This window comes from Lotus japonicus, chromosome 6 (assembly GCF_012489685.1).
Source record: "Lotus japonicus ecotype B-129 chromosome 6, LjGifu_v1.2".
Classification (NCBI taxonomy): Eukaryota; Viridiplantae; Streptophyta; class Magnoliopsida; order Fabales; family Fabaceae; genus Lotus; species Lotus japonicus.
The window spans coordinates 6129960-6155790 of NC_080046.1; the positions used below are offsets into that span (position 1 = coordinate 6129960).

Consider the following 25831-nt stretch of genomic DNA (forward strand, 5'->3'; position numbering starts at 1 on the left):
AATCATTAATGGTGGTTTCTAGCAAATTAATGGAGAAGCTTTGAATGGAAATTAACAGAAAGAAGTTTGCGACGACTTGGGATGAGAGTTTGGTTGAGTAAAAAGCAGCTAAGAAATGGAGGCATAAGAGCTATGGTTTGTCACATTCTCGTGCTGCTCCAATCCTCTTTCTATGAAACAGACTTGCAGTGTCGCTGCACTCAGCCTGATCAGAACAAGGCCTTGAATTTGGGGTTGAGGAGGGTTATGACTTATGAGACAGATGTTCCAGTAATTTATCTCACAACACCGGCTGGCTCCCATGAGTCAAACCCAGGAGCTAGGACATCTAAGATTAAAATTTTCCTCTGTTCTGACAGAATTGCACAATCACTACCCCATGTTTGAATATTACATACAATGACATTTCAGCATTTAATCTATGCCAAATAAGAATTTGGTTGGAAAATTTAAATTAACATACTATAAATGTTTCTAAAAGCTATAAATTTCTAGTGGTAATTGATGGACAAACTTCAATTCAACTTCATAAATGTGCAGCAACAGAAATTTAAAGCAGACAGATAGCTAGAACAAAAGCCATTGTGCCAAAAACAGTAAAGAAGCTGTAAACGACAGCAAGGTATTAGTATCAACACTTAGAAGTAAATACATGGTTCACAGAACTACACAAGAGTCTATATGATATTATGACACTAGTTCAAATAATAACTGGCAAATAGTCCAGAACACAGAAAAATATAGCACAGGGGTTTATGAATACTAAATGCAGTATACAGATCACAAAATGTAACATGAAAATTCCTAGCTGATGTTGAGATGAAACCTGAACATTGCTGAGAGAGCAGCATATCAATAATAATGCCTTCCATAATTCAATTCAACCATCATCATCCTCTACTTTTTTTGCAAAACCTTTTTCTTCAAGCGCAAAATCACAATTCAAACTCATCCTCAAGCTTCAAAGCCTCTGCGGCGGCCTCCTCCTCTTCGTCGATCACAAAATAAGGATTATGAGCCTCCGGCTTGAACTTGTAACCCGTAAACACATAGAAAGCCAGCGTGGCCAGCTCCGCAGCAACCACGCTAGTCCACGAATAAGGATACGACGTTATCGTCTCCAAAGCATAAACCACAACCCTAGTGAAGTAAATGTAGCAAATAACCACAACATAGTAGTGCCTAAACAGCGTCAATTTCATCAAATTAACCGCAGCTTTCCCGTCGGTTCTCGCAGCCTCGCGGAGATTCTTAATAGACCAGACAATCGGAAAGAGCACGGCGCAGCAACAAACAACATCCACAAGGAGGAAAACCTGTTTCCAAGTAACCCAATCATGACCATAAGGTCCACTCTCATCAATCACCACCTGAGCAATGTTAGCAACAACCTGAAGCGGAATCACAATCATGAGAACCTTCTTCTCCTTATCCTGAAGAAAGGGTTTGAGAAAAGACCATCCAGTTCCAATCAACACAATCAAAGTGAAAAGCGAGATCCCCTTGAGAAAACTGAAGATGTAGAAGAGAATATCCCAACCATGCGCGGTTCCGGTGCGCTTGATGTACGATTTATCCTCCGCTTCACAAAGCAGATTCAACGCTTTCATGATGATAACCGCGAGCATGAAGTAATGGATTCGGAAAACGGTTAACCGTTTCTTGTAGAGAACACTGATCCAGACGGCGGCGAGGGCGAAGTAGATGAGCGATAAGAGAAAGTAAACCCTAGGAAGCACGGTTCTCCCGGCGGAGAGGTAGTCGCGTTGGTTGGATCTGCCGTCGAGATTGTACATGGCGGATCGGACATCCATGGTGATTTTGAGCTGTTGAGGGTGGCAATTGGCGAAGACGAGATTGTACTGATCGGCGTCGGTTTGGGAGTAGACGGTGGAGAAGGAGTCGCGGCCGTTGAGGGAGTTGAAGGTGAAGACGGATTTGACGAGGTCGGATTGGAGAGCGCAGCGGATCTCGCCGTCTTCGAGTTGTTGGAGGACGTGAAGCCATGAGTCGAGAGTGGAGAGGAAGAAGCCGACTTTGGAGAGGTCGAGATTGGAGTTGGAGAGGGAGATCTTGGAGACGTTGAGTTCGAGGCGGCCTTTGTGGGTGAAACCGAATTGGTCGAAGGGGACGATGGGGTGGTCGTCGTTGCGCATGAAGGAGGAGCGGATCTCGGAGAGGGTTGGGAGGGGGAGGAGGAGGAGGAGGAGGAAGAAGGAGCGTGGAGGAGGCTCCATCATCATCATCACCGTCCTCGATGTGTGAGTGAGTGAGTAAATGAATGAAGCCTTTTTTGCAGATCTGAATCTGGGTGAGAGACTTTACTTGTTGTGTTTGTTTCTAATTACGCAGGAAGGAGCTAGCTACCTAGCGTAAGCGAGTCGGCAAAGGGAAAGACCCACAATCACAATCGAAATGCGCACTACCAAACCAGACACGCTTGAAATTGTCAGCATATATCACTAAATAGTAAATAAAATGTTGCAAGAAAGCCTAGCTCCGACAAAATAAAAAAACTTATTTATCCTAAATAAGCTGAAGGTGGGGCTTCTAGAGGTGTCCGACCAATTCGATCCGAACCCAATACATTTAGGTTGAGTTGGGTTGTTAAGTGGGTATAGATTTTTTTAACTACATTCGATTATCAACAGTTGACGTATTGGGTTTGGAGATTGACGACTTGAGAAATCGAAACCAACCCAACAAAGATCTTAAAATGTTGAACATATATTATTCTAATTCAAGTCTAGCTCCGAGAAAATAAAAAATTTATTTATCCTAAAATAAGTTGAAGGTGGCTTCTAGAGGTGTATGTAAGCAAGGTTTTGACCTTTAAGTCTGACCAATTAGATCCAAACCAAACATATTTTAATAGGTTGAGTTAGATCATTAAATCGGTTTAGAAAAAGTGGATGGTGTGATGGTAAAAAATTATCAAATACTACAGGTAATCGCCGGTCGGTTGTTCTAGTGGAATCGATCAAATGACGATATGACCAATTGTTGTTCTGACCGACCTAAATGACTGTGCGATCAAGTGATCATCAAGGTAGCCAACAAGGATGGCCAAATGAAGAACTTCTACTTTTCTAACCAATTAGTTGAATAAAAGGATAAGGGTGTGTTTATATTTATAACTGAGGACTTGAGGAATCCGAACCAACCGAACGAACATCTTTATTAACTTTAGTGAATGTATTCAACTCAATATAAAAGAAACATGAATCCTTTAAATATGATCATAGTTGCATGAATTTAGAACTTCAATAAATGAAAAAGAATGGATGGTTACATGCCCCTAGTATCCATTGCAACTTGACTTGATAATGAAAGTCTTCTGGTTCTACTTGAAAGTCTTTGTTGTCAGATTAGATCTTCCTCCAATTCTTTCTCAACCTTGATGAAATTTAAGATAATAGAATATATCATCATCTTATATCATCATCTTATGTCATCATCTTATATCATGTAGACTTATAATGGTTCAAACTTCAAATACATCCTTATTACATGAGATTGAAGAGTCACAATATTCATCACATAGTTTGAATGGTTTTTACCCATCAAAATTCCATTTAACCATCGACTATACTATTCAAGGAACTATGTGATTTCCAATATCCATTGATCACAAGATAAACATTAAAAAACACTAAGATACTATTTAGCCAATGCTTTATAAATCTATGGAAGACCAAACATAAGAAATAAAAATTTCTAACAAAAGTTTAATTCTCAAGTTTGGTACTCCCTTCGAATAATTGACAATATTTACTTTATATGTAAATGAAGTATTCAATTAATATACAAATCTTCATTTAAAAACTCAGTATCCATGTATCTACAATAGCATATTTATAAATTTTTCGATATAATAATCAATAAATGTGTTGCACATTATTTACTTAAATCTTTAACATCCTTGCCTTCAAAGGCAGTATAATTCCATGCGGAATAGTACAAAACCTCCTCCGAAGCTAGACGGCATGAGGGAAAGCTATACCCAGACACCAAGACCACGTTTGAATACGGATCAAAAAGCACTTATTAGAGTTTCTTCACTAAAATGTGAACCAAGTTCCAATAAGTGTTGTATGATTTGTTGTCAAACCGGCTCAAATTATGTCATGGAAATGTAAATCCTAAAAAGTGTCTACTCATCCTTGTAGTTTAGGACACACACTGGTGCTTGGTTGTGGTACTACAGAGCCTGCAAATTATCACTGTTAGAATATGAAAGTCGTTTGGTCGACTGAACACAAGAGGAACATACTTACATATCTTAGCATAGCAAGGTTGTTTGGAGACTGGGTCCTCTTCAAATGGAGGTGGGGCTTGGCCATACACCATTTCACAACTCATGTCTTCAAAATCTGAGATTACATGCATTTAGAAACATATGAATAAAAGTTAAAAATGAACTCGCTTAATCTTGATATGCCTCTTCAAAATCTGAGATTAAATATATTTAATGGAAGCATTTGGACAATTATATCATTGTCCAAAAAACATTTTGAGTAAGTCATCATTATAACAGATATGGAGCTGTTCGGGTGTGTTTGTATTTCTGTCAGCGCATATTCCAAGGCAGTTTACATGTGCTTTTGCCCAATCCATGTCTCTTGTGTCATTGTGGTGAAGATCATTTGGACTAAACTTGAACGTAAATACAACAACACACAATGAACTTTGGACAGTAATCAAAGGCAATAAGACATACTAGGAATCATTGTCAGTGGAAGCCCAAATTCATTGGTGAAAAAATCTTGGGTAGGAGTCTTGCACATATTGACACACATTCCAACACAGCCGCTGTTCTCCAGGTACCTTTCCAAGGATATAGATATCAAGTAAACAAACAGCAAGGATAGAGAAATAACATATTTGATGAATCAGCTTCTATATTTGAATCAGCTTCCATTTCCTCTGAATAAAAATTCTAGATCTACTCATATAGAAGTTTATCCCCTAAATTTATTCTGGCTTTAGATTTGAAGAAGAATTTCCAAACATACATAAAATTGTTACCAGGGCCTTAACTAATCCGAAGTTTAGTATTTTCAATATAATGATTAACTAATAAAAGTCCCTTATCAGGCCTTCCAGCAATTTATAAAAAGATGAGTCTATTAGTATCTACATGCTTGGATATGGAAGTACAGATAATTTGCGTGTATTCAATTACCAATCTCAGAGACATGCATAAAATCTACCTGCACTTCTTTATATGGACACCACTCTTTTGCTTCACCCCATTTATCTCTACTTCCACAACCTAGTGCATTTCAAGAATCTAAATATCAATGACAGTATCAGAAAAACAAATACAAAAAAGTTCCTAATCTGGATGTCTTTGTAGAATCTGTGATTCAGCACATAAATTTTTACAATTTTAATCTATTCTTGACAAACATTACAAGTATTTTACTTCACAAAAGCGTTCATCACCACTTGAAAACAGTTTCTGGTCCACTGTCACTGACAAATATATGGATTGAAACAAGCAATCATAATTGATCCAAAGCCTTATTTTGCAGAACACGTACATATTTTTCTAGTTTTTTACAATCCAAGCTCTAAGGAGGTGAATAAACATATGTCAATTTGACACATGCAACATAAATTACACTGACAAATAGAATAGTAACAGAATTACCTCAGAAGGCCCAACTAACCAGTGGAAGAAAGGAACTGTCAATGCAGCATTAAACTCTGCAGCCCATTTAGTTGGTGGAAATAATTTCCTGAACTGCAATAAGATAGTTAAAGCAACATGAAGCACAGATTATTGGACTATTGGTAAAATAGTTGATACATTTAGGGTGTGTTTGTGAGTTGAGTTTTGGAGGGGAGGGAAGGGGGAGGCTTATGAGAAGCTCTCCACTTATTTGGGAGATTTCTAAAAACCCTCCAAAACCCTCTTTTAGTTATACTGTTCTGTACTAGGGCAAGCTTATGTAAGAGAAAGACAAAAAGTAAACCCTAGCAGAGCACTAAAATAGCAAAACTACCATAAAAGGAATATTCTCATTAATGCTGAAAAAGTTGGTCTCGTACAAGTGGATGACCTCCCCTTTTATAGAGGGGGTGGTCATGATATGGATCTTTCCTATATTTGGGCCTGACAATCAGGGCCCAAATCCCCGTACACATAAGACAAATCCAAAGGAATCTTCCAGCTGGCTTGTGGGTCCATCACCTAAGGGAGGGCGATGAAGCTCGTCATGTTGCTTTTCCCGCCTTGGCTATCGTCAATGGTTTATTGTTCATTTTGGGCGGGACATAATCTTCTTTATGTCTCGCCCAGTCCACATGCCCCCAAGACATGAGACTCGAGTAAAGAGTTGAAATGTCTTCATCATGTTACCTAGTAGTTCGCCTCTATTGTTTATTCGTTCATCGCCATTTTACCTTCGTTGTTACATCGCCATTTTCACACTTCGCCACCTTTGTTGCCGTTTCAAAGATATGTCGCCATTAATCATAACCGTCAACCACGTCTTTTCAACTGACGCACGTATCCTTATTTTCCGGGATTTCGTCATCATTTGTTATAAATGCAATCTTCAGTTGCGCGTCTCGAGGAGTAATGTCTTTTCGCTTCCTAACTTTTCGAATTTCAAATCCCACGATCCCACGATCTTCCCCCACTCATTCTCTCTCTTCCTTTCTCTCTATAAAATCCCCTTTTCACTTTTCATTTTTCACTTTTTTAAAACTTTTGCTCTGAAAACCCTTTTCACCGCAGCTTTCATTCTCTTCTTTGAACTCCGGTGAACCTTTTCTTCCTCCGGCCGTCGTCATTGCGCGGTGCTCCCCTATCGCCGACGTTCTCCTTTCTCAAATTCACGTTTCTCCCTCTGGTTAGTTTTTCTCTTTCTTGAGACTCTTCGTTTACTTCTTTTTTCTCTGACTCTGTTCATCTTCTTTCTTCTTTTAACTCTGTTCATCTTCTTTTTACTTTTAACTCTGTTCATCTTCTTTTTATGAAACTGCCTCGCATGTCTTTACCAAACGCTAGCCTTTCTTCCCTAGAACTTTCTTCACCCTCCACGGAGGAGGAAGTTGTCGCCCCCTCTATAATTGAAATTCATTCCTCGCCTTCTACCCATGATGATTCCGGTCCCGCCGGCTCTGTAGACTCAATTCTCTCCTCTAATGGAGATTTGTCTTCACCTGAATGGCGCTCTGACGTGCATTTAGTTGAAGATAAATGTCTGTTGCATTCTATCTGGAGCAGCGTTGGGAGCATTAGTTCGCTTCGAATTTCTGCTCAAGGGTTCACGAAGATAGATCCCGCCACCTCGAATAATGAAGATCATCTGTTGAATGTCCTCCCATGTGGCGAAGATGACTGTGTTCTGTTGCGTAAAGAACCAGACGATGGATCGCCCGATTTTTTCTTTGTTTATGGCTATTTCTTCTTAGATTTAAACATTAAACTTCCTTTCTCGCCGTTTATATGTCACGTTCTTTCTTTTCTGAATGTGGCGCCTTGCCAACTCCAGCCCAACGCCTGGGGTTTCCTCCGCTGCTTTGAAATTCTTTGTGAACACTTGAGTTTCACTCCAACCTATCCCTTGTTCTTCCTTTTCTATAAATCAGTCACCACTAAACCTACTTCTGTGAAATGGGTTCCACTATTAGCCCGTAAGAACATGAGTCGGTTTACCGCCCTTAAAAGCCATTACAAAGTATGGCAGAAGAAATACTTTAAAGTTGTGGAGTCGCCCGAAATAAAGAACTTGTTCCGAGATTCTGACAATAACCCCCTCTTCCCTTTTTACTGGACAAAGAACCCTCGCCGAAAAATATCTGTTTCATACGACGCCTTGGATGAATCTGAACAAGGCGTCGCCGATTACCTCCGCACACTACCAGTAATTTCCGGTCACGACTTGATTGAGGCGTCGAAATCCGGCACTTTAAATCAATTTTTTAGTAAGTTTATAATCTTTGTACGTAACTTCTTTTTCTTTTTGTTCATGTATCTCGTCTAATTGATGTTTTCCGTACAGCTACGATGGGAAAAGGCAAGGTTGACGCGAACCCACTCAAGATGAAGGAGTACCTCGCCCAGTCTGCTGCGGCGGCGAAAAAGAGGGCCGCCGAAGCTGAGCAGAAGAAGAAGAATGAAGGTACCTCGGGTTCTGACAACGTCAGGGACCCTAAACGTCAAAAAACTTCAGGTGCTGCTGGTGGTAAGCCTCTCCACCAATCAACTCTTGATTCAAAAAGTCGTCCCGCTGAGAAAAAGAAGGGACATGACAATGTCCCGCCCCCTCAACAAGATTCAAGCACGCTGATCAACCGCCCATCAACTCCATTTGGCCAGGCTGGGCCTAGTTCAGCCATTGGTGGCGAAGCTCCTCCCCCCTTGCTGAGCTTGTCGGATCCTCACTTCAATGGGCTGGAATTCATGACCCGTACTTTTGACAACCGGATTCACAAGGACATTTCCGGTCAGGGTCCCCCCAACATTGCTTCCATGGCGATCCATCACGCGCTGTCTGCCGCCAGTACGGTGGCGGGAATGGCTCAGTGTGTGAAAGAGTTGATCTCAGCCAAAAACCGTTTTGAGAAGAAGGCAGCTGATTACAAGACAGCCTATGAACGGGCTAAAACTGATGCTGAGACCGCCAACAACAAGCTGAAATCTGCTGAGGAGAAGTGTGCTAAATTAACTGAAGACTTGGCTGCTTCGGACCTGCTTCTTCAAAAGACCAAGTCTCTTAAAGAAGCCATAAATGACAAGCACACTGCCATTCAAGCCAAATATCAAAAGTTGGAGAAGAAACATGATCGCCTGAATGCTTCCATCCTAGGGCGTGCTTCTCTCCAATATGCTCAAGGCTTTCTGGCGGCCAAAGAGCAGATCAGTGTAGTTGAGCCGGGCTTTGATCTTTCCCGCATTGGGTGGCTGAAGGAGATCAAGGATGGTCAAGTAGTTGGTGATGATGACATTAGCCTCGATCTCCTTCCCCAATTCAATGATGAGAGTGAGCCTGAAGAAGATGGCGAGGATGGGAATGAGCAGCACAGGAATGAGGATCAAGGGAAGGAAGATCCTCAAGCTGGGACAAGCCAGGGCAACAACGCCAACCACGAGAACCTGGCTTGAATTTGTTTTTATTTTATGAAGTTGAAATTTTTCTTTGGGCATTGCCCTGTTTTATTTTCATTCCAAATCATGTATGGGCATCGCCCCCTTTTTTCTACTTTAAATGGATATCATCTTAAGTTCATTCGTTGTTTTTAGTTGTTCCCAACTTTCGTTGTTATATACCTTAGCCGATTTTTCGACGAGGCTTGGTTTCTAGTGGCCACTAGAATTGCCAAGGCTTTTAACTTTTGAAGGCGATACTTTCTTATTCCGAAAGGTTTACTCGCGGTATTACATACCTTGATACGATTTGCATTGCATGAACTCGTAATAAAAATTCAAAACATATATGATTCTGTTGAAATGATCTTTTCATTAATTTTCTTTCGTATGGGAACAATTGTCCCTTCATTACAATTGTCGCCTCATTAAAAACCTTTCCAAAGAAAGGGAAAAAGAGTGCGACTTCGTTCACATTTGTTGTTTCTACTAACTGAAATACTGCTTTAGATGAGAGGCGTTCCATGTTCGTGGAACCTTTTGACCGCTTAGTTGTTCCAACTTATAAGCTCCTCCTCCAACATCGCCAATAATTCTGTAAGGCCCGCCCCAGTTGGGTGAGAGTTTGTTGTGTTTATCGGGCATTGTATTTTTTCGGAGCACTAAGTCTCCTACCCTCATTTTTCTTGGCACCACTTTTGTTGAGAATTTTCTTGCCACCTTCACTTTTCCCGCCTCATTTCTTATGTGGGCCTCTCGTTGTTCCTCGGGCAGCATAATTAGATTTGCTATTAAGTTTTCTCCGTTGTCATTTTCATTAAACCGAGCCACTCGCCAATTTTGGTTTTCAATTTCCACTGGGAGCATGGCGTCAGTTCCATAAGTTAGACGATACGGGGTTTCCTTTGTGCTTGACTGCTCCGTGGTGTTGTATGCCCAAAGAACGCCTGGTAGTTCCTCCGCCCAAAGCCCTTTTGCCTCATCCAGTTTCTTCTTTAAACCCTTCAGGATAACTTTGTTAGCCGATTCAGCCTGCCCATTGGTCTGTGGATGTTCTACAGAGGCAAATCGCATCTCGATTCCCATTTCTGTACAAAATTCTCGGGTAACACTACTTGTGAATTGTGTTCCGTTGTCCATTACTAATGCCCTGGGAACCCCAAATCTACAAATAATCCTTCGCCACAAGAAGCTCCTGACCTTAGCGGCCGTGATAGTTGCTACTGCCTCAGCCTCTATCCACTTAGTGAAGTAATCAACCGCCACGATGATGTACTTCATTTGTGCCTTCGCCACAGGGAATGGTCCTAAGATATCGGTCCCCCACATGGCGAACGGCCAAGGCGCCATCATGGTTGTTAATTCTTCTGGTGGAGCCTTGTGTAGGTCAGAAAAGACTTGACATTTTTCACATTTCTTAACATACTCCAAACAATCCTTCTTCATCGTTGGCCAATAGAATCCTGCTCTTATCACCTTAACTGCCAAGGATCGCCCGCCAATATGACTAGAACACACGCCTTCGTGGACTTCCGCCATTATTCCGAGGGCGTCCTTGATATCGACACATTTGAGCATAGGAGACATGATTCCTCGCCGATACAACTCTCCACCCACTAGTGTGTAAAAACTGGCTTCCCTTCGTTTTGCTCTCGTGTTCAAATCATCCTCCTTTGGTGGGTTCTCTAAGAAGGTTTTAATCGATTCCATCCAAGATACCTCGCCCTCACTGACTGACTTTACAGCTTTCAACTTTATCTCTACCAAATCAATGCTCGGGCGAGGCAGAGTTTCTTGAATGACTGTCTGGTAGTTGCCCAATTTCCCTGTGCTTGCCAACTTTGCCAACACATCAGCCCTCTCATTTTGTCCCCTCGGGACATGTTCTATTTTGATTTCTTTGACCTCCATCATCAATCTGCGCACCACTTCCAAATATTTGGACAGTTGCGGATCCTTCACCTGGTACTCACCTTTCACTTGTTTAACCACTAACTGCGAATCTCCTTTGATAAATAACTTCTGGACTCCCAATTCAATGGCCAACCTTAAGCCGGCAATTAGAGCCTCGTACTCAGATTGATTATTGCTCGCCTTGAACTCGAACTTGAGAGACTGTTCAATGATCATTTTATCTGGACTTTCGATTGTTATTCCCGCCCCACTTCCAGTGTTATTAGAGGATCCATCCACAGACAGGACCCATTCTCCTTGAGTCTTCTCTCCTTCAGTGGGTGTTAATTCCGCCACGAAGTCAATTAAACTCTGGACTGTGACTTGGCCCCTTGGCTCATATTGTAAGTCATACTCTGACAGCTCAACCGACCAGCTAACCAATCGCCCTGATAAATCAGGCTTCTGAAGTACTTGCCTTAAGGGAACATCAGTTTTAATTTTGACTTGGAAACTTTGGAAGTAAGGTCTGAGGCGCCTTGCAGTTTTCAGAATCGCCAAAGCCGCCTTTTCAATTTTTTGGTACCGCAATTCTGCCCCCTGTAAAGTATGGCTCACGAAATATATAACTTTCTGCTTTTTTCCTTCTTCCTGGAGCAAAACCGTACTTACCGCCTTGTCAGTAACCGCCAAATAGAGCACTAATGGAACGCCTGGTGTTGGCTTGGAGAGTACCGGTAATGTGGCCAATGTTTCTTTCAATTTGGTAAAAGCTTGTTCGCATTCCTCTGTCCACTGAAACTTTGAATTCTTTTTTAAACATGTGAAGAACGGGGCCGCTTTGTCACCCGCCATTGGCAAGAAACGTGACAAGGCGGCCATTCGCCCTGTCAAACGCTGAACCTCCTTTATACTTGTTGGGCTTTTCATTTCCAAGATCGCCCTTCCCTTATCTGGGTTTACTTCTATTCCTCTTGATGTTAACATAAATCCCAAGAATTTTCCTCCCTGGATCCCAAAAGAACACTTCTCAGGGTTTAACTTCATTTGATATGTTCTTAACTGATCAAACGCTTCTTTAAGGTCGCCGCCATGATCACTAGCCCTGGCGGATTTTACAATCATGTCATCCACATACACCTCCATATTCCTGCCTACTTGCTTTGAAAAAATTTTGTCCATGAGCCGTTGGTACGTAGCTCCTGCATTCTTCAAACCAAAAGGCATTGTCTTGTAACAATAGTTCGCCTGATTGGTCATGAATGCTGTACTTTCCTCATCCGAGGGATGCATCATAATCTGATTATAGCCCGAATAAGCGTCCATGAGACTTAAAAGTTCATTCCCTGAAGCTCCATCCACAAGCTTGTCAACATTGGGAAGTGGGTACGAATCTTTGGGACACACTTTGTTCAGGCTCGTGTAGTCCGTGCACATTCGCCATTTCCCATTGGCCTTCTTGACCATTACAACATTGGCGAGCCACGTTGGGTACTGTACCTCACGGATGAAGCGGGCCTTGATCAATTTTTCAGTCTCTACTTGTACAGCCTTGTTCTTTTCTTCACTCATTCTTCGCCTTGGTTGGATGACCGGGGTCGCCCCTGGTCGTATGGCTAGCTTGTGGGTGATCACCTTGGGATCAATCCCTGGTACATCATTGATGGTCCATGCGAAGAGATCTAGATTATCACCCAGAAGGGTGATTAGTCTGTCCTCTTGTTCTGTTGTCAACCCACTGCCAATCTTTAGAAACTTGTCCTTGACTTGCACCTGCTTGGTTTCTTCCAGCGGTTGTGGGCGAAAATCATCAGCATCATCTCTTGGGTCCAAGCTAAATCCTTCTTGTGGGAAGATTTCTGTAATTCGGTGGCTCTCCTTGGCGGCCTTCCGCCCATAGAGCGCCACGCTCCTCAAATAGCATTCCCTTGCTGCATTCTGGTCTACACGCAATATCCCGACCTTCCCGTTGCAGGCGGGATATTTAACAGTTAAATGAGCAGTTGAGATGACCGCGCAGACCTTATTGAGGGTGTCTCGCCCCAAGAGTACGTTGTAATTGGCTCTACACGCCAATACTAAGTACTTTACTTGAAACTTCTTGACAAACTCTCCTTCTCCAAAGGCAGTCGGAATTTCGACGTATCCCCGCACACTGACACGGTCTCCTGTGAATCCCACCAAAGTTCCCCTGTATGGTTTCAAATCTGATTCCTTTAGTCCCAGGCGATCAAAGGCGTCTCCATAGATGATGTCTGTCGAAGATCCCTGGTCTAAGAATACTTTCTTTGTCACATAATTGTTAACCCTAATTGTTACCACAATTGGATCGTTGTCATGGGGAATTACATGCGCAAAATCCTGAGGGGTGAATATAATAGGGGAATGATTCACCCAACACTCGCCTTCGTTCGACTCCTGTACTGAGTGTACTGCCGCTACGTAGCGTTTTCTAGCCTTACTTGAAATTGCACCACCGCCAAATCCTCCTGCAATAGATGAGCATTCCCCAGCAGGATCGCCCAACTCTTCAACTATCTCTTTACCTTTACCTTTGTCCCCTTGAGTGATTTTAGCTACCTCCGGCGCTGCTGTGTCTTTGACAAAGTTTGCCAAATGGCCAGCTTTAATCAAGCGATCAATTTCCCGCCTTAAATTCCAGCAATTATCTGTCGTATGCCCCAACGCTCTGTGGTACTCGCACCACCTATTGGTGTCCACGTTAGCTGGCGGCTGCCGTGGGGGTGGTGGGTACTGCACAACGTTGGTCTGTCCAACCGCCCTTAAAATGGTACTTAAGGGTGCATTCAACTTAGTAAGTGGGATTGGCGTTGGCGAAGCACCAGGCTGACCAGCTGTGGCAGCAGCGGGACCTTGTGAATTTCTGTGCCATGTATTTTGAAAGCCAGGTTTAGAGTTGTGGTATGGTCCCGGTCTTGGTACGCGGGGGGTTTGCGCTATCCTGGTTTCCTTCCCCGCCTTAGATTTGTCTTGTGAAACACCGCCAGATTGAGACTGCTTACGTCCTTCCTCTCTTTCTTGTTTCTTCTGGTCATCTTGCTCAATCAATATGAACTCTTGAACACGAGCGCGAAGATCCATCATATCCTTCGCCGGTCGCCTTGTTAAGTCTCTATTCAAATCTCCCGCCCGAAGGCCATTTTTGAATGACGCCAAACAGACATCTGGATTTTCATCCTCCAACTGCACCGCCATCTTACTGAAGCGTGCCATGTAGGTTTTTAATTTCTCGCCTGGTTGCTGATGTATGCTGATAAGATCAAACATTGTTGCTTTTGTGGTTTTATTGGCGGAAAATTGAGTCAGAAACTTAGTGGACAGATCAGTGAAATTATCAATGGAGAAGGGCGGTTGTCGAATGAACCACTGCATCGCCATGCCCTTGAACGTGGAAGGCAATAATCGACATTTTACCGCATCCGACGCCCCGCCGATCACCATTTTAGTATTGAAGTATCTAAGATGCTCCATAGGATCAGATTCGCCCGAAAAGGCGTCTAATGCCATGGTTTGCAGGTGCTTTGGAATGTCCACCCTAGTGATGGCTGGAACAAAAGGTTGGAATTCAACTACATCCTCCGCCTCCAGGCGTTGTTCTTGCTTAAAATTCTGCCGCTGAGTTAGATACTCAACTTGGGCTTGCAACTGCTCGTTTTGGGACTGCACCTTCTGCAAGGTATCTAACATTTGTTGCAAAGCCGCAGGCGTGATACCTGTCACTGCCTCTTGCGCTCTCCGTGGAGCAGTTGTTTTAAGATCTTCCAAGTTCACGTAGTCAGGCGGCGTTGAACTCCGCCGAACACCTGGATCTGATTTAGCGATCAGATCTGAAGGTCTTCCCGGAGCTGCATTCACCAATGACGCCGGCGACGGCGCCACTGAGTGGACCCCCTCCGAGGAAGCTTCCTGCTCTCGGTCGTCCAGTACGGGACGGTTGTCGTTTCGTCCGCCGGCGCGACCGCCGTGTCGACCACCACCGCGCCGGCGATGATCGCGCCGACCTACGCCGTATGAACGAGTCTCCATGGCTCGCGATTCCTCCTTCTGTCACCGGAAGAGCTGAGTCTTCCCCACAGACGGCGCCAATGTTCTGTACTAGGGCAAGCTTATGTAAGAGAAAGACAAAAAGTAAACCCTAGCAGAGCACTAAAATAGCAAAACTACCATAAAAGGAATATTCTCATTAATGCTGAAAAAGTTGGTCTCGTACAAGTGGATGACCTCCCCTTTTATAGAGGGGGTGGTCATGATATGGATCTTTCCTATATTTGGGCCTGACAATCAGGGCCCAAATCCCCGTACACATAAGACAAATCCAAAGGAATCTTCCAGCTGGCTTGTGGGTCCATCACCTAAGGGAGGGCGATGAAGCTCGTCATGTTGCTTTTCCCGCCTTGGCTATCGTCAATGGTTTATTGTTCATTTTGGGCGGGACATAATCTTCTTTATGTCTCGCCCAGTCCATATACTTTTCGGTTCCCCCAAATTGGACGATTTAGGAGAACTTGGAAGTTGGAACTCTCAAACAAGGGAAGGACTTACCCCTTTTCCCCTCTCTGGCCCTCCCATTTCTTCCCCTCAAAGCCTTTCCCTCCCTTCCCATCAAAACTCACAAAGTTCAATTGCATATAGATATAGGCCTGAGAGGAGGCACCTATCATCATATGTCAAATTATGCAGGGAAATACAACTTTGATCTCAAACCCACCCGTAGTTCACAGTCACCAGTTCCAACAACTATCTTCTATGCACTTCTCACAATTTACCAGCCATCAAATTGTGGTTGTTTCAAGATACATGATTGTGTTTTGAAAAGGGATACTCCCTTAAACACTATATCTATATGCCTATGAATGTTATAATAGCATAAATTTATAATATTTTTGTCTAACAGGCGGGTTTTTCCCCATCAGAAGATTCAGCCATGAGACTTTATTTAAGAGAAGTCAGACTAGCTCTATCCACTAGTACTGTTAGCTACTTGTATATGTTGTGAGTTAAATCTCCCAAAACGGATCAGGTTAGCGAGTTGACCACCTAAAATGACTAAAATTCAGAAGAATAACTAAGTGGTAAGAGCTAGGGACATAAGACTTGAGTGGAATGAAGGGTGAAGGGTCTAAGGTTCGAACCTTGAGAATGACTAATTTACTAACATTACTAACAACTAACATTTGCCTATAAAAAAAAACTCATTTCTCTCTTTTTCCTTCATCTTCATCTAAGGTGGAGATGGAAATAGATTGTTAACATAACTAAACTATTCGTTTTGAACCCCATTATTAAAGATATTAAAAGATAAAGTATAGATGTTAACAAAGTTTTATTTGTTTTTGAATGAGATGTTAACAAAGTACAAGAGTCCTATAAAGTTAATAAAAAATGAAAAAAGAAGATAAAAAGTAACATATTATCTTATCTTATCTACCTGAGCAGGCGCCCCTGGAGGAAGCATGGACAGAAGAACCTCTCGAACCACTTGCTGCTGCTGAACACGAGACCTACTCTGCATAACCCTCTTCGACACATCCACAAAACTCTCATAATCATACAAACCCTCCTTCTTCTTATTCTCTTCACCCTTCCTCACTGGCTTCGCGAACTTCTCCATCTTACGCGCGAACAGAGTCATGAACACCCTCGCGAAAACGCCATCGTTGTACCTCGTCTTTTCGCCGAAGGGAGCAGGTTCACCGGATGGCTCCGCAATCCCACATCGGATAATGTTGGTTCTCGCTCCTCCACGACGCAGTGATACAGGTTGGGGATGATGAGGAGTTAGCTGGACAACCTGAAAGCTCAGAACCACCATCGGTTAAGTTTCTGAAATTATCCAAAATTCCAGTACTTCGCTCCCACTAGATAAATAATAAATATCATCATTTGCTTTGCCTCTAAAATTAAGCACACCAAAAATATTCATAATTTTTCAAGATCAACGCTTATATCCGTTCGTTTCAGTTTTTTTATTATAGACCACACGTTCCATTATTATTATTATTATTATTGCATCAAATTAATTACTATTAGTTCAAGTGGTACATGCTTGATTCCTCTTAAGAAATGTCTCGGGTTAGAGTTTTGTGGATGAAAAAAAAAACTCTTGCCGAGAGAGTTAACTCCCCACCATGATGTGGATGTTCTCGGCTCGAACATGATCGCCTCTGAAAGAGGACACTTGTCTTACACCAAAAATTAATTACTATTTACCGGGGAAAACATTTTTAATCCAAATTTTAAATAAAATTGATTCATGTATTTGTTTAAAAATGACAATTTAACTATTTTACATTGATCCTGTAAATTCAACAAAAGCAACTACTACTATATTTTAATCATATTAATGTAGTAAAAAATTGGAAAAAAAATCAAATGGAACAAGGTTAATGATTATTTTGAGTCTTAGTTCCAATTCAAATCAAACTCATCTATGTGCAAACTTTACCTGTAATATTCAGGAGTTCAATCCTTAGGTTGACTCTGATTTTTTTGTTTTTTACCTAATTAATCTCACTTGCTTTAATACCCATGAGAGCCAAAATATTGTGAAAAATGATAAACGTGACTGAAAATTGTAAATAATACGAGGTGATATATATTTTGAATAGGAATCTCACGAAATGTTTATACTAGGTTGTACACATTATTAATAAGGCTTAAATGCATTTGGTGCCCCTGATGTATTCCAAAAGTGCAAATGATAACCCTACTCTTTTTTTGTAAACGTTTGTACCCTCTTCTTTTGAGAAAGTACACCGAATGCCTCTCCGTCAGGTTGACGTTAAAATCCTAACGGAGGAGCTGACGCGGATATTATTTTTACTTTTTCCTTTATTTTCTCTGATGCCACGTGGATTTTATCAACTAAAAACAAAAAAAACAAAAAAAAAATGATGAATTGCACGTGCTGGACTCAATTGGGATTAGGGTTTAGTAAAATCCCCAAATTGGAACATAGGAACCATCGAACCAAAAGAAGAGAAGTGTGGTTGTGAACCCTGATTTGGAAACCTTGTGCGTTCCAGGCCCCATAACTTTCATCAAACCTGTTCTTTGAATCTTCTCACATGGTTGTTGGGTCTCCTAATCGAGGTCGAGGTCGAGGTCGTGGGCGTGGTCCTGGTGGGAGAGGAAGAGGGTCCCCGAGACAGGAAAAAGGCAAAAATGTGGTCCCTGAAGAGAGCACATGCGAAAAGTTAGGAGATAACCCTACATACTCTCTTTGGGGGGATAAGTTTCCTGACAATTATCGGTTTAGGTACTATTTTTCAAGAATCTTCTTCAATATTTAAACATCTTTTGTTTGTCCTTTTGTTCTGCGACAGTGCTGTTGATAAAGTGTGTTTTAAAATGTTGATGTTGATGCACATTTGTTTATTGCCTCTTGTTTATTCCCATTGCATGTTGTTTTCACTCCAGTCCCATTAGTCGAGATTTATCAACAGTGCATATATGGCATGGTGGAAAATTTGTGTGTGAACCTAGGGTAGATTATATAAATGGGGTTTGTCTTACTCTACCAAACTGGGATATAGATGAGATTAACTCAATTGATCTAGGCAGAATTGTCAGAAACATTGGCTATGTGAATTTTAATGTGTGGTATAGACATCCTGCCCTAAGACTTGACATAGGTTGTAAGCCTTTCAAAGATGATTCAGATGTCTATGTGTTTCTCAATGATGTGAGGGGTCATGAGGTAATTAACTTCTATGTTGAGCATATAGTAGATGAGGAGCCAGAGATTATTGAAGAAGTTCCTTTAATTGATTTTACACCTGCTGATGTTGAGGGGGGTAAGGGAAGTGAAGCTGTGAATGAGCCACAGTGTACTGATGCATTAAATGCTGCTGATGTTACTAATGAGGCATTGAATGAGGGGCAAGGTATTGGTGAAGGAGTTAATGGTGAAGGAGGTAATGGTGAGGGGGTTAATAATGAGGCATTGAATGAGGGGCAAGGTAATGGTGAAGGAGTTAATGGTGAAGGAGGTAATGGTGAGGGGGTTAATAATGAGGCATTGAATGAGGGGCAAGGTAATGGTGAAGGAGTTAATGATACTGTTGAAGTTCGGGTTGAGGGAGAACCACAATCTCAGGTTGAGGGACAACTAAAATCTCAGAAAAAAAGGAGAAAAAGAAGGACAAGAAGAAGGAAAAAGGTAAAAAGAAGGTAACAAATGAAGATGGAAACAGAGAAGGGGATGACAGTGAGTTTAGTCTTGATGACAGTGATTTTGATGAGAGTTGGGATTGGAGGTCAGCTTTAGAAGTTCCAGAAGATGAAAGAAATCTAGATTATACTTCAGAAGAAGAGGATGATGATGCTGCCAATAATCCAACCTGCTTTAATGATTTTGACAATGAAGATGGATCTACTGATGATCTAGAAAGTCCACTAGATACAGATGATGAAATTGGCAACCAACCAAGGAAGTTCCCAAGATTCAAGCTCCCTCCAGATGGTGCAGAAGTGAAATTTGAAGTTGGGCAGGTATTATGATTCACTAATTAGTATGCTTCACTAATTAGTATGCTTCACTAATATTAGTATGTTTTCTATTGCTCCTGATTTCTATTAGTATGCTTCACTAATTAGTATGCTTAACTAATTAGTATGCTTCACTAATTAGTATGCTTCACTAATATTATGATACTGCTTTCTATTGCTACTGATTTCATTTCTACTGACTGTCATCCCCTTTTTTCAGAAATTCAATACATCAACTCTGTTTAAAAATGCCATTAGAGAGTATGCACTCCAGAGGAGGAAGAATGTTATAATTGAGAAGAGTGATAGGAAGAGAGTGATAGTCAAATGTGAAGGTGAATGTACTTTTCTACTGCAGATTATCAAAGTATGAGCAGAATAATTTTTGGCAGTTGGTATCTCTGGTAGATGAGCACACATGCTGTAGGAGTGCAACTAATCGCCATGCGAGGCCACATTTCCTTGCAAGGAAATTGCTGCCTAGTATAAGACATAACTCAAATCTGAAGTGTAAGTCTGTTATTGCTGAGGCACAAATTAGGTGGGGAGTGGTTCTTAACAGGTTTCAGGCCTCAAGAATTAGATCTGCAGCTAGGAAGATGATTGATGGGGCAGAAAAAGATCAGTACAAACATCTTAGGAGCTATGCTGATGAGCTTCTTAGAAGCAATCCAAGCAGCACAGTTATCATCAAGGGCTCCCTTGGAGTTGATGGGCCTGTTTTTTAGAGAATGTATGTTTGTTTTGCTGCTTGTAGGATTGCATTTGCAAGGTATTGTAGGCCACTTATTGGACTGGATGTGTGCTTTTTGAAAGGAGTGTATGGTGGGCAGCTTCTTACAGCTGTTGGAAAGGATGGGAACAATCAGATGTTCCCCATTGCATTTGCCATAGTTGAAGTTGAAACAAGGGACTCTTGGGAATGGTTTGTGGCCTTATTGTTGGAAGACCTCAATTTGGTAAAGCAAAACAAATGGGCATTTATTTAAGATCAACAAAAGGTATGGTTCCCACTCATTGTCTTTCATTTGTTAAATTTCATCATGAATTATACCACTAATTGTCTTTCATTTGTTATCAAATTACAGGGTTTGGTACCCACCTTACAGTCATTGCAAGGTGATGTGGAGCATAGAGTCTGTGTGAAGCATGTTTATGGCAATTGGAGGAAGAAATATCCAGGACAAGAGATGAAAGGAGCTATGTGGGCTGCTGCAAGAGCATGCACTGTGCCTCAATTTGATAGGGCAATGAAAAATCTGAAAGAGATGAATGAAGAAGCCTGGAAGGACTTATGTGAGATACCTCCAAAGCAATGGTCAAGGGCTCATTTCAGCACAAATTCCTTGTGCGACCTTCAAGTGAACAACATGTGTGAGGCTTTCAACATGGCAATTCTGGAACACAGAGACAAACCAATCATTTCACTGGTTGAGGGATTGAAGCATTACATAAGTTGCAGGATTGTTAAGCAAAGACAGCTGATGAACAAATGTAGGGGAAACATAGCTCCTATGATTCAAGAAAAGTTGGAGACAAACAAGAAAGAGGCAGAAAATTGGTTAGTTCATTGGTGTGGGCAGACAGTTGACACATCTTTTGAGGTTTACAATGGACCTTTTAAAAAGTATTCTGTGGACCTTAAGCACAACCATTGTGCTTGCAGAAGATGGGATTTGACAGGTATCCCATGTTGTCATGCCATAGCTTGTATTTGGTATAACCGGTGTAACCCTGAAGACTATGTTCACAACTACTACAAGTAAGGATTCTTTCTAGACTTTCACTGTGATTTTAATAGATTAGGAATACATTGCTAAACTTTCACTGTGATTTTAATAGCTTATTAATCTGAGTGTTTGCAAAATGCAGGAGGGATACATTTCTTTCCACTTATTCATATGTCATTTTACCAAACAATGGTCCAGATCTATGGACAGAGAGCAATCTTCCACCATTGTGTCCACCCTATGTAAGGAGGGCACCTGGCAGACCAAAGAAACAAAGGAACAAGAAGAATGATGAACCAAGAAATCCTTATAAGTTAGCAAGAAATCAATCAAAAGTCAAGTGTAGCAGATGTGGAAAATGGGGTCACAATGTGAGGACTTGTGGAGGGAAAACTGGTGCTGACAGGGAAATAGAGAAGGGAGGAAACAAGGTTCAATTCAAACTTTATTTTTAGGTCTTATATTTTGTATTTTTAGGTTTTATATTTTGCTCAAGGTTTTAATTATACTTTGTCTACATAATTCACATTTACAGAAAAATCCAAAGAAAGTCCACCCTGGAGGGGCTTTTGGAAGTGGAGCAATACCAGGAACAAGGAGTGCAAGGGCTAGAAAAGCACCACAGAAACCACAGTATAAGCCTGCTGCAAATAGAAAGAGGAAGGCTCCTCAAACTGCTTCTCAGGATGCTCCACAACCAGCTTCTCAACAAGGTTCTCAGCAAGCTTCTCAGCAAGCTTCTCAGCCAGCTTCTCAGCAACCTTCTCAAGGAATCACCATAACAGCTTCACTACCTCCTTCTGGAGCATCCACACGAGGAAATAAGAGAGCAAGAGTTGCTGTTGGCACTCAACAGAGCACAAGTTGATCTATGGTCTATTAGGATTGTTGTGTTTTTTGGGGCTGTATTGATTATAGACCTACTTTTATGAGATTGTTGTTTTTTGAGCAAGTTTTGGAACTTAGTCTATGAGCTCATGGTGTTTTGGAACTTAGTTTTGTAATGCCTTTAGACTTGCTTTTATTTAGTCCCATTAGTTTATGGGCCTTGTTTATGTATGACATTACTTTGAAGGCAATTAAATGGTAGTATCCATTCCATCTCTTCTCTGATTATGAATCTTATTTGACATCCCTTTGTTAATGATATCCTTATGTGCAATTACATGTCACAATAGTTTTAGGCTTGTGTGGATATGAAACAAACAACATTGCATAGCCCATTGCATAATAACTTGACAAACTGCCATATTTCATTTCTTTTCAAAATCAAAATACTTGCAGAAACAGTACAATTAAGGCTACAATTAAAAACACTGAAAGAGATGACACCCCATCTCCCACTTCTACTTCAACATTCCTTCTCATACTCCTAATTCTACTACATGATTCCATACTCTTACTTATACTTCATCAATTTCATCATCTGAATTACACAAACAACCAACAGAAACACAACTACTGACCATCCCAACACACACCACTTGATCAACATTGCTTCATTCTTCTTCATCCCCTCAACTCTACGCAACAAGGCTGCAATTAACTTCTTGTCACGCGGGTTGCCCTCCATCTCATCATACCACTGAAAGAAATCACATTGCCTCTTGTTCTGTTCCTGACAAGATGAAAATGCCCAGGAAATTTCAGCCACAACAGAATAAAAGGAGACAATCAACCTTCATAGAATGCTAAAAATTAGGCAAATTACCTTAAACCTTCCACATCCAAAGAAACGCCTCCCAATGTTACCATTTTCATTCGTCCAAGTAGTGATAACCGGAGCAACAACACCGCACTTGCACAGTACGTTCCTCCTTCGACCATACCCACTGGACGCAGAGCTCCTTGTTGAAAAATTACTTGCCATGGATGCCTCTGGTTCTTCCTCGCGATTACTTACTCGCCTAAACCTCTCTCTTTCGAAGGTTTCCAAATCAGGGTTCACAGCCACACTTCTCTTCTTCTGGTTCGATGGTTCCTATGTTCCAATTTGGGGATTTTACTAAACCCTAATCCCAATTGAGTCCAGCACGTGCAATTCATCATTTTTTCTTTTTTGTTTTGTTTTTAGTTGATAAAATCCACGTGGCATCAGAGAAAATAAAGGAAAAAGTAAAAATAATATCCACGTCAGTTCCTCCGTTAGGATTTTAACGTCAACCTGACGGAGGGGCATTCGGTGTACTTTCTCAAAAGAAGGGGGTACAAACGTTTACAAAAAAAGAGTAGGGTTATCATTTGCACTTTTGGAATACATCAGGGGCACCAAATGCATTTAAGCCTATTAATAACTTAAAATTAGTATAAAATAGCAATGACCAAGTCTATTCTAGGATCAACAAATGGATACGTCATAAAAGACTATTTACCTGTAATTCTAATTGTTTAAAACTTTAAATTGTTCTAATATATACTTGAATGACGAACACAAAAAGGTTAGCTGTGCACTCATTTTATGAGACTTCAACTCATGATTTACATATACATTTCTACAAAGCAATGATCCCCATACACTATCTACCAGGTCATACTCCTTACTGTTCTAAAGCATATATCGTTCTAGCCTACGGATAAGATAAAAAATAAACGACCCAAGTTATTGATTTTCACTTGGGTTCCAAAAAAATTAGTAGCATTGTTCTATTTAGATGGAATATGTACACGCATTTACACTTTACAGAGCCAACAGACAGTCCAAAAGGCTGGAATCAGATCCTAGAACCACGGATGCCATGTTGGATCCATCATGCACAAGTTTCTTGGATTGAAGGCAGCTTCAACCAACTCATTAACACCCCTTTGCACCGATTGCGGTGGACCCATCTCATTTTCCTCCTGTATAAAATCAAACTTAATTACTAGAGATTCAAATCTCAGCATAAAATAACAAAATGCGGAGAAGTTTGTGACACAGCCAATAGACAAACATTCTCAAAAAGCATTTCATTTATCATGTATTTTGTGTTGTGCTCATAAATATGAACTGGCAAATTGGTTGATCAATAACGAAAAGAGAAATGTGAAAAAAAAGAGGGAAGTATCAATGAGAAATATGCAGTTAACTATTTTAATCTACTTTAATGAGTGGAGTCAATGGGAAAAATGGAAGTGCAAAATCCCTCATCATCCCATTCACCACTTTCAGCATTAACATCAATAGACTTATCAAAATAGCTCTCTTTATCTTTTTTTGGTTAAACAAGGTGTTAGAAATGAAGTTAATTGGTTGTAATTACAAAATAAAAGGTTACATGGCTACAAAAGAAGAAAGGTTGTAGCAGCTAAGCATAAAGAGCACTATTCTTGTTTAAGGGCTATTGTCTTTTCGTATGTAATCAGTAACCACTGAGTATGTATCATTAGCTTCATGTTTACTTAGTATTTTAATTGAGTAGTTATGTAATGGTTATGGGTCACTATATTATAAATGGGGCACCAACTCATGTAATAGGTATGACAAAATAGTAGAATTTCTCATTTTCTCTAGTCTCTTCATCTTTTATTTTCTAACATATATAAGACATAAGAAGAATTAGGAGTTTGTTATATAACCATTTGCCACCTGTTCCCACTATTAGCGATTAGAAAGGAAACCTGATCTCAGAATTTCGTATTAAATTAGAGCAAAATAAGAAAAAAAAAATCAGAAAACTGAACAATGAACACTATTTTATTACTTGCTCACCTCTTCAGAAAATCTCTGTGGTGCTATTCCTTTAACCCTTTCTACAACATGTTCCACATTTGAAATAACCATTTGTTTGAACTCAATAAGGCTACCAGCAGCCATAGAAACAATGGGAATCCCAAGCGATCTTTTCGAAGACCATAACAGTAGCTCATCACGGAAAAACATCGCAAGATGATGCCACAAATGTTGACTTTGCTGCAATAGATAAATTTAAGAAAGAATCAATTGGAAGTCTTGCATTGCATGAACTATCTACAATATTAGGCTAATAAGGGCGTGGGAGCATGCGGGTGTGTATTTCTTCTTCTCACCTTAGGTGAAGCGACAGCTTGTGCAGCTGCACACATTGATGGTACAATAAGACCTTCTACTCCATGAGAGAAGAATGCTTGCATATTCCTTGTTAGCCTGAATGGAACTGGCTCGTTGAACTCGATCAGTCCATTTTCATCATATGCAGGGTGAAAATCAGTTTGAAATATTTTTCCAGTGTTCTTTGCAAACAAAATCTTGTTCGGAGACCTCCCACCAATTTGTAACATAAAGGACATAAAACATGAAAGGGCCAACTGGATGGCAAATTGCTTCTTGAAAGCCCACATATTGTTGCCACTTTGTAGAGTTTTTTGCATATACTGTGAAAAGATGTTGTCACCAACCGTAAATTTTGTTATTTCATTATAGGCTTGCAGACGGAGATCGACAACAGCTTCTGGTGATATTTGTCCATTTATAGCCTGGTTCAACTTTTCCTTGAAAAAGGTTATTGGCTGATCTTCCTCAAGATTGTTCCTCGTACAGTGATTCTCATAGACATCAAGGAACGTACAATACATCAAATCATCTTCTACCATGCGAACCTGTCCAGAAAGTATTTCAAGCAGGATCAGTGGATAAGTA

General features: G+C 40.9%; 5 protein-coding genes across 5 annotated transcripts in view; 1 reads left to right on the top strand and 4 right to left on the bottom strand.

The window, feature by feature from the left end:
• Nucleotides 1-597: 597 nt before the first annotated feature.
• On the bottom strand, nucleotides 598-2458 carry LOC130722547 (protein CANDIDATE G-PROTEIN COUPLED RECEPTOR 7). The gene has a single exon (XM_057573304.1). The coding sequence runs from the start codon at nucleotides 2244-2246 to the stop codon at nucleotides 936-938; it is 1311 nt and encodes a 436-aa protein (XP_057429287.1). The 5' UTR covers nucleotides 2247-2458; the 3' UTR covers nucleotides 598-935.
• A 1325-nt stretch (nucleotides 2459-3783) lies between these two features.
• LOC130723413 (beta-carotene isomerase D27, chloroplastic) lies at nucleotides 3784-16926 on the bottom strand. Its single transcript, XM_057574456.1, has 6 exons — nucleotides 16446-16926; nucleotides 5657-5749; nucleotides 5214-5275; nucleotides 4721-4827; nucleotides 4278-4373; nucleotides 3784-4210 (listed from the first exon to the last, which is right to left on the bottom strand). The coding sequence occupies exons 1-6, from the start codon at nucleotides 16827-16829 to the stop codon at nucleotides 4158-4160; spliced, it is 795 nt and encodes a 264-aa protein (XP_057430439.1). The 5' UTR covers nucleotides 16830-16926; the 3' UTR covers nucleotides 3784-4157.
• Nucleotides 16927-20238: 3312 nt separating this feature from the next.
• LOC130724783 (uncharacterized) lies at nucleotides 20239-22105 on the top strand. The gene is made up of 4 exons (XM_057576064.1): nucleotides 20239-20466; nucleotides 20596-21269; nucleotides 21380-21668; nucleotides 21773-22105. The coding sequence occupies exons 1-4, from the start codon at nucleotides 20239-20241 to the stop codon at nucleotides 22103-22105; spliced, it is 1524 nt and encodes a 507-aa protein (XP_057432047.1).
• Nucleotides 22106-22636: 531 nt separating this feature from the next.
• On the bottom strand, nucleotides 22637-23107 carry LOC130724784 (uncharacterized). Its single transcript, XM_057576065.1, has 2 exons — nucleotides 22949-23107; nucleotides 22637-22855 (listed from the first exon to the last, which is right to left on the bottom strand). The coding sequence occupies exons 1-2, from the start codon at nucleotides 23105-23107 to the stop codon at nucleotides 22637-22639; spliced, it is 378 nt and encodes a 125-aa protein (XP_057432048.1).
• A 509-nt stretch (nucleotides 23108-23616) lies between these two features.
• LOC130722294 (uncharacterized) overlaps nucleotides 23617-25831 on the bottom strand; it is a 39505-nt gene continuing 37290 nt past the window's right edge. The window contains exons 32-34 of the mRNA XM_057572978.1: nucleotides 25243-25791; nucleotides 24926-25126; nucleotides 23617-24075 (exon numbers count right to left, since the gene is read on the bottom strand). Coding sequence (XP_057428961.1) covers nucleotides 23956-24075; nucleotides 24926-25126; nucleotides 25243-25791 — 870 coding nt within the window. The 3' untranslated portion in view covers nucleotides 23617-23955. The remainder of the gene's footprint in view (nucleotides 24076-24925; nucleotides 25127-25242; nucleotides 25792-25831) is intronic.